Here is an 8,116-nt window from a genome sequence, read left to right on the forward strand (position 1 = left end):
CTCGTAATGCTTTTATGCACTTATATACATACTTCAGCTTTCCAAAAGCTTATCACCTTTCTCGTCTCCCTCCATCCTCGCTGAATGACTCCCAAATTGCATTGCACGCTTCTTCCTCCCACTTGCCTCCACCAGTCCAAGTCTTCTAGCCGCAAGCCTCAACAACATCTTATCACCCACCCCAGCAGGAAGTCTCGGGTCCATCTTGTACTCAACGGGTAGTCTCGCTAGAAAAGACACCACGTCGAGGGAAAGAAATGGATGTCTGGTTTCTTTTCCGTGAGACGAGATGACGCGATCGTCTCGACCGAGATTGCGGGTGGGTATACGGTCAATTTCGAGCTGGAGCTGAGAAGGGAGGATAAAAAATACCAAGTATCATTCGACGTCTTATAGTTGTCATATACAAGCATGTTACATACCTCTTCAACCACAGCCGCCCACCCGCCTGTGTTAAATGCTGTACGATGTCGCCCATATCCTCCTAACAACTCGTCAGAGCCAAGACCGTTTATAAGCACTCTAGCTGTACTCGTGTAAGGAGTAGGGTCATCTTCTGGCTTTGAGCGTATTTGCCCAATACCGCGAGAAGCAAAGTAGAGGGCTAATGCCAAACTCTGGGGAAAATCTGAGTCTCTCCTTCACTAAGACAACTGAAAGAATTGAGGCTCACCAGATCCATTACCGTCCTCACGGGGTTCATCAGACTCTCCACATGTTGGCGAGTAGCCTGCGATTCCTGCACGTATAGGAGATCAATAAAGGTAATGAATCAGAAGCTGAGAAGTCAAAATTAAGAACAAGCTAATCGACGAACATGGTATGGCACATTAATTTCGACCTTGAGATATAAGGTCTCCGATGTCAAAAGCAATACATGGATAGCAGAGGAACAGACTTACGAAATTCCACACCCGCCCTGGACATAATTTACGCAGCTCTTCGACTTCCGAGAGGCCTGTAACTCGATCGGGAACCATAAATTCCGCCACAGTAGAATTTGACAATGTAGGGTCCGTATCAGACTCAGAAACCTTTGCTTTCGATTTCTTCTTGTTCGGATTTATGTTACCCTTTTGCTGCACCTTGATTTTGCGGGGATTTTCGAACGCGACGTTGAGAAGATCAATAGGTTCGTCGCGAGGTACGTGTCTACATTCAAAAATCAGATAACATGCAAAGTGATGCCAGTCAGTTGAAAAAAAAAAGAATACAAAGCCCACCTGTCCGCTAAAAGCGTCAAGATTGTAGAATCGATTCCTCCGCTAAATAAGACTGCTACCCTGGATTGACCTTTCAACGACCTTGAGGTCAACAAGGTTAACACAACAGGAAGAGCAAATTCAGAAAAAAACACTAAACCTACAAATCCTGCGGTATATCACGAACTTTCAGCATCACACTGTGATTCAACTGTGTGATCAAATTTTCTAATGGTTCTTCCAGCCAAGCTGGAATAATATCCAGGTTGTCACCTAGTGGTAAAGGCAAATCGCTCGGAGGTAAATTTGTGTTGACCTTTGTGGGTTCTGCCTTAAAACAACATAAATTTCACCTTTGAATACAACGGTAACTCCAGTCTGTGAGTGATAATACGTACTCACATAAGCGTAGTGGATCGATGAACTCGACACCGAATCAGAGCGTGAAAAAAGTGAAAGACAACCATCAAAAGCGGACACGATCTACCAAAATCCTACATATGAACGGTTTAAAGTAGCTATCATAGGACGACTCACATCGTTTGCTTTGTTGAGTGTTGCAATGTCAAGGCAATGTATATGACCCGTATCAAGCTCTTCGAAAGAGTATCCCGGATCCGGTCCTGCGGATACAGAGGCTAGTAAAAAATATGGATTTGTGGCAGATGGTCTGTGAATCAACAGGGAACGGCGACCTAAGGGATCTCGGGAGAAGAATAGTTTTTGAGCGGTTGCCTTGGCGTATATTTTGGTATTGTTATCAGAGAAATCAAGTCGCGGATAGCTCACACTGTAGAACGCAAATGCGTATCTGATGCATGATTTTAATTGCGTGTGATGATCACGAAGGAGGAAACACATACGGTCCTTCAACAGACGCGAAAAAATGTCGAACTTGGTCGCCTGTCTCTAGGGAACGTAACTGCTCAAAGAGCTTTATTCCATCATTCTCATCTGCACGGACCTGAACAAATTACTGAGAAGAAAGTAGACCTTATCATCACACAAAAGAAGCTTACATCCATGCCGGCAAAAATCTGTGGATCGTAAAATCGATTTACCTCTGTTCAGCTTACCATTGGAAAACTTGACGTACCTCTCCATTCCAGCATAGGAGAGATCCAGACTCGCTTTTGTGCGGTTGGACGACAGGATCATTTCCCCTAAGTCGAAGCTCAGAGGAAAAGAATTCAAGGTTCAATTGAGAGCAAGAAATACAACAGGATTTGCGTGCATCGGGTCCTATCAATACGCCAGATTGAATTCGATTGACTTCAGTGGAAAAAGGCATAATAATCACCACGGGTAGCGTTTGCTTCTCGAAGCCTTTGAGTGAGTTCCTCACGATGCTGGAAGCCAGTGTGGACTATCTGAGTAAAAATACCACACATGAATGGTGTTACAAAAAGGGAAGTGCACTTCCGAATCTGTGGGGTTCTGGTTAAAGTTAAGCGCTTATTTTTTGTCCTTTGTTTCGAAGTGACATTCTAACACTGACAACCAAACAACCATCGTCTCCGCTAGGTTTTTTTTTTTCACTGTAAATGGCCTTCTCTTCCACGCTCATTATCATTATCGTTGTCATCGCCGTTGTTATTCTTCTGGCTTCACTGCTGGTCAGTTACATATTCTGCTCCAAATCAAAGCGGAAGGTTCCCCTGCCTCCGGTACAACCATTGGCTCATGACCGGGAACGCAGTTTACATGCTCTAGTAGCGGAGAAGGAGCGAGAAAGATCGCTGTTTCTTCAGATCGAAATCGCTCCTTCATGGTCAGAACTGGGAACAATAAAAACGGCCGTCTCTTCTGAATCTAGTTCTACGGCGAACACTGTGACTTATCCAGTACCCCCGGGGATCTCTTCGAAGAATCGCCATGCGCCTCCTAGGCCTTTGTCTCTTGCCTCTTCGGTTCATACCTCTCGCTCCAATCTCAGCCGAGCCATCCCTCATGCTCCCAATTCCAATGTACAAATAGTTCTTCCTGCCCCTTTAGGATCTTCGACTGTAGAATACTCTCGGAACAGTGTCGCAGACGGATGGGCGTCGCATGTTGTAAATGATAGTCCGTTTTGCTTCCCTTTCGTTTTTCACCGCGGTCCATAATTTCCTTACTCACTAGGCCAACCCATACGATCGCGTTCTCGTCCACGCGCCCAATCGTTATCTAAATCTCACTCTCGCTCATCGTTAAATCAATCTTACGATTACTCTCGTCCTAGCCCTCCAGACATGTCCGCGCGGCATAGGGCTCGAACAAATTCCTTACCTTATTCAACTACATCCTCCTATCAAGTTCTGCCAGTGCCTCCCATGCCATCTCAATATCCTTCTTCTCAGGGTTTGATCCTCCCGCCCCCCGTGCCGCCCCCTGTTCCGCGTATACCTTCCGTTTACGGGCAACTCAAATCCACTGCTACAGTTTCTACCTCGTCGTATCCTGATCCAGACGGTGCAGAATTTCCACCACGGAGGAGAAGTAGAAGTCGTGGCCCTACTCATAATCAATCTTTCCACAATTCGGATTGGGTACAAGAAGATTTGGCGTCCCAGGCGGATAGACGAACTGGGCGACCCAGAGAGAGAAGCAGGAATCATGGTCGTCATCGAAGCCATGGACTATAGTATGTAAGATGCTATAGGGTCACAACTTTCAAGGGTTCGACAGAAAACAAAAAGGCGCTCTTCTTCAAGTGCCTCTGACGTGCGCGAGAGACGGAGGGAAATCATTTTCGCCTTCTCCAATCGAGTACAGTTCTTGCTATCAACTAGATGCTCGCTGGTCCGCAACGATCATTTTGTGCAACACGCCAGCATAATCGGGTGGCATTCTCCGCCTCAACTACGTATACTACAAAGTTCAAGCTAGAGCACAGGCGCTGGTTCCCCTCTGTGCATGCAGTCTTTCATGTTAGATCTACCTTACTCCGAGGACACTGTTATATCGTTCACCTATCTCTTCGACATTCATATTTACACTGAACCATCTCTCTGTGTAAGTTGCAAGTGCATAAATAACACCTGGATACAGATACAACCGTGTGGTCATGACCACATAGATACAGAACACGAAAATACGCGTTCAAGAATAAATACATAATCAAAATCAATCGAGACGTTAATTTTTCATGCAGTGGAAGTAACAGCGGAGGTAGAGAAATCAGAATGGAACGACGATATCTCTTCGTACAAGAGTTCTTTGAGTTCTGCCTTGGAGAGTTGCTCTTTTTGCACTAGAGTGGATAGCAGTATCGTCAACAAGGATATCGATGTGATGGTCCCGAAATCTGCTTACAATCGAACTCAAAGTTTTCCGCCGCGAGAGGTGAACCACAAGGCTCGTCCTCAGGATAATGATAAGGCGCGACGTAGGGATGCTCAAGCGCCTCCTCCACAGTCATACGCTCTTTAGGATGGAAGGTCTGTGAACAATCGATAACTTTCAATTTTCAGCTGAACCTGAAGCGCCGGAGTACATACCAGAGTTTTGCTCAAGAAATCAGTAGCATCCTCAGAAGCATGAGGAAACAGAACCCGAAAATCTTTGCGTCTTCTGAAAGGCAAACTGCGCACATATTCTCTTGCGCGACGAGAAGTAATCGTAGAAAAGTCTTCCGCAGAGGGTGACCCTGAAACAGGAACGTTATAACTCGTAAAGGTTGAGACCTCAGGCACAATTCTTACCAAGAATGTCGAGGACGAGATCAACCTGGTGGACATAATCTCGGCCAGGAAACAAAGGACGCCCTGACAGCAGTTCAGCAAGGATACATCCTACAGCCCATATATCGATTGCCTATGTTCCGTTGAGCTCGAACACAAGGTGACATGCTCGACGTCAACTTCACCTTCGTATAAGTCTTATTGGATAGCATGTTTTCTGGAGCACGATACCATCTAGTTGCAACGTATTCGGTCATGACTCCAGGCCCATCACGACTTGAGCCTTTCCCGAACGTTTCACAAGTGCTCATACTCCTCGCGAACCCGAAATCGCACACTTTAAGATCGCAATTGTCATTGACCAGAAGGTTGGCAGGTTTGATATCACGGTGAACGATGTTAGCTCCGTGTATTGTTTTGAGAGCTCGAAGTATCTGGTAGATGAAATACTAATCCGGCAAGGTAAACATGTTGTTAAAAGGTGGGTAGATCAGGTAAAACTACCTTGCAATGATCATCGGTCAGACATTGAGTACGAATGACGCGGTGTAGATCGGTCTGCATAAGTTCTTGAATAACTGGAAGAGATCACATAAGGAACAAGGCAGAGCAATGGCATCGACGAACAGTAGACATTGTCGAATGATTCTATCGATTTGGGTTTGATGATATTTAGGATAGTGATGATCTGCAGTGTACGTATTATTCGGAGCCGTCCAGTGAACTTGGAAAGAAGAAGACACACGTACATTTCCATTGCACGACGACTGGGTGAAATATTTCAAGAACATGAGTTCGCGCAATGTTCGAAGGGCACAGACAACATGGTCGAAAGGCATGATCTTCTTGATGGCAACTCTACGACCGGAGGGTGTGTGTACCGCTGCGACAACCTGCCCGTATGCTCCTGCCCCAATTGTGTGCGTTATTTCGTAGTCGTCGCCTGCATGGGATGTAAGCCAGCCATTTTCTGAGATATTGTTTCACCTATTTCAAAGTTGGGCAATGGTTTCCCATTGAGAGGCTGAACCATCTCTATTAAGCAGTGAAAAGATTAAAGAAGGAGAATTCGACGAAATAAATAAAAAGAGAAAGGATAGCGTCCAGGACCAGCTGCAGTTCCTAGTAGGCCCGTATAAGAAGTTGAAAAGGTAGGACCTGGGCAGAACAGGGGGAAATTTACAGCCTTGTCACTTCAGCAAAGGAAAGGTCAAAATAAAATAAAATCGGAGGAAAGGAAATTCCCAATGGGGGTCGGGGTGTCCCCATTATAGGTATATCAATACCGCCGCGATTTTAGCCTATTGCAGTTGAAGGTGGACAGCCTGAGATAATGAATAAAGTACACGGAACTTTCAACGTTTCAGTCGGTGATAGGCGGGACCTCGAGCCTTTCAGAGGAGGGAAAGATCCAGGGCCTCATCATATCGCATGTGCGGTGTTGTCGATTTGGTTGTGGAAACTTGTGGAAGTGCACTAGTAAGTTCTGTGTCTTTTCTCCTCGCCATCTAGATCTCCCAGCATCTCCTACATCGATTGTCTTTGAATATCACTAGTGCTGGGTATTGAACCAGGTGGTATAATACAGGATGGTATAATACATGTATTATACCGTATTATACCTTTGCTACCATGAGGCCTAGAAATCTGATGTATTATATGTATTAAAACCCTTGAGCTTTACTGTGAGTTGCTACAATATCTTGTGCATTATAGTACTTCTGTAGTGAATAGATTATTTACCTATAAATCTTGTTGTCACTTATAGAGGTGTAAGGCCAAAGCGATCCGATGATATCTGTATCTGATTTGCCTGCCTAAGATTTTTGCTTTTTTTGTCGCATCGCGTCGCGTCGATCTGCCTCATCACCTGTAATGCTTACAGATGAAGACTATCAGATGCTCCTGGAGGCTTCTGTCTCCTTCTTGGAGAGGAAAGACTTTGGAATAGTAGAGCTTGAGGAAGTTATGGATCAAGTATTTGGCCAAAATAGAGGAGGGGAGGATGCAAAAGCCTGGTCCATGCACTGGACTCAGTTATCACTGTATGAAGAGCAAGCTCAAGAAGGTAGAAGTACTGGGCCACCACCAAAGGTAGAGATATATCCATCAACTCTCGAAGCTTGAATTACTGAATGTTTGTTAGATTCCATCGCACTCAAGAGATGACTCAGATTTAGACAGACCCTGCCAACCTCAGCACCAGAACAAATTGGAATCAGAAGAACCAGGCCAAACTCAGCTCAGCAATGCATTGCTTCAGAACACTGTAGCTGATCGTGAACGTGAACGACAGGAGCAATTGTCAAATGGCAACATTTCACCTCGAGAAATTCACAAAACTGGGAAACGACCTTGTTGTCACGAAGCGGCAGAGGCGGAGTGACTAAGCAAGACGGTGAGGCGGAGCGACTAAGCAGGTCAGCGAGGCGGAGCAACTAAGCGGAGCGGAGGCAAACTGGTCCCAGATAATGACAGAGATATATTGAGTATCGTAGTCATAGGTAATAATAAGTAAGCACATACCTGGTCCCAGATAATGACAGAGAGGTCAAGATAAGGGATCAGGCTGTGGAGGGTTGGCTATATATACATAATCCGGTCTGCGAGAAACAATGATGTAATACTGTACAGTTTAGGAACAAGGAAGGTGGCGGAAGCCAGTAGAAAGAGAAGATGGGTCAGGTGGATCAGTAATCGATGGGGGTTTGACAGTGATGGGATGATGTATCGTACAAGTAAAGGCGTCGAGACGGTGAGAAAAGGAAAATGATAGGGGCTGCGTACTTTATGACATTACCCCCCTCCTTATGACCATTGTCCTCGATGGTCAAGGCTTTGCCGCTGTTGGGTGTTTTTTATGAAAGGCCCGAACAATTTTTGGTGCTCGACTGAGGTTGGCTGCGGGTTCCCAGGAGTTGTGCCCTGCATCGTAACCTTTCCACTTAACCAAATATTCCAACTTCTTCCATCGAACCCGGCTGTCTAAGATCTCCTCTACTTCGTATTCCGGTTCGTCTTCATCCTCTAAGTATACCGGCTCTGGTGGTGTTGGTATTTCACCATTAATGGAGTTACCTTTCCAGGGGTATAGTTTGTCAACATGGAAGACGGGATGGAGGCGATCTAGGGATAGGGGGAGGTCAAGGCGGTAGTCTAAAGGGCCAATTTTATCCAGAATGCGATAAGGGCCAAGCTGTCGATCTCCTAACTTTTCACTGGAAAGCTGAAGATTAATGTCCTCTGCACTGA

General features: G+C 45.5%; 4 protein-coding genes across 4 annotated transcripts; 2 read left to right on the forward strand and 2 right to left on the reverse strand.

Moving 5' to 3' along the window:
- Positions 1-33: 33 nt before the first annotated feature.
- C8R40DRAFT_1033243 (asparagine synthase-domain-containing protein) lies at positions 34-2,493 on the reverse strand (the record flags this gene model as incomplete). The annotated part of the gene is made up of 12 exons (XM_046223332.1): positions 34-348; positions 423-617; positions 674-739; positions 818-841; positions 903-1,152; positions 1,224-1,304; positions 1,367-1,533; positions 1,740-1,937; positions 1,992-2,013; positions 2,060-2,166; positions 2,222-2,239; positions 2,299-2,493. The coding sequence occupies 12 exons, from the start codon at positions 2,491-2,493 to the stop codon at positions 34-36; spliced, it is 1,638 nt and encodes a 545-aa protein (XP_046091574.1).
- Positions 2,494-2,677: 184 nt separating this feature from the next.
- C8R40DRAFT_256525 (uncharacterized protein) lies at positions 2,678-3,391 on the forward strand. The gene has a single exon (XM_046234506.1). The coding sequence runs from the start codon at positions 2,747-2,749 to the stop codon at positions 3,305-3,307; it is 561 nt and encodes a 186-aa protein (XP_046091575.1). The 5' UTR covers positions 2,678-2,746; the 3' UTR covers positions 3,308-3,391.
- A 923-nt stretch (positions 3,392-4,314) lies between these two features.
- On the reverse strand, positions 4,315-6,062 carry C8R40DRAFT_256522 (putative MAP kinase). Its single transcript, XM_046234505.1, has 9 exons — positions 5,852-6,062; positions 5,614-5,807; positions 5,492-5,552; positions 5,369-5,442; positions 5,050-5,313; positions 4,886-4,997; positions 4,682-4,830; positions 4,497-4,623; positions 4,315-4,434 (listed from the first exon to the last, which is right to left on the reverse strand). The coding sequence occupies exons 1-9, from the start codon at positions 5,895-5,897 to the stop codon at positions 4,328-4,330; spliced, it is 1,134 nt and encodes a 377-aa protein (XP_046091576.1). The 5' UTR covers positions 5,898-6,062; the 3' UTR covers positions 4,315-4,327.
- A 430-nt stretch (positions 6,063-6,492) lies between these two features.
- On the forward strand, positions 6,493-7,318 carry C8R40DRAFT_1233704 (uncharacterized protein). Its single transcript, XM_046233337.1, has 3 exons — positions 6,493-6,557; positions 6,608-6,958; positions 7,011-7,318. Exons 2-3 carry the CDS (start codon positions 6,740-6,742, stop codon positions 7,248-7,250), a joined length of 459 nt encoding a protein of 152 aa, XP_046091577.1. The 5' UTR covers positions 6,493-6,557; positions 6,608-6,739; the 3' UTR covers positions 7,251-7,318.
- The last annotated feature ends 798 nt before the right edge of the window (positions 7,319-8,116 follow it).

This window comes from Lentinula edodes (genome assembly GCF_021015755.1).
Source record: "Lentinula edodes strain Le(Bin) 0899 ss11 chromosome Unknown C8R40scaffold_2, whole genome shotgun sequence".
NCBI classification, from domain to species: Eukaryota; Fungi; Basidiomycota; class Agaricomycetes; order Agaricales; family Omphalotaceae; genus Lentinula; species Lentinula edodes.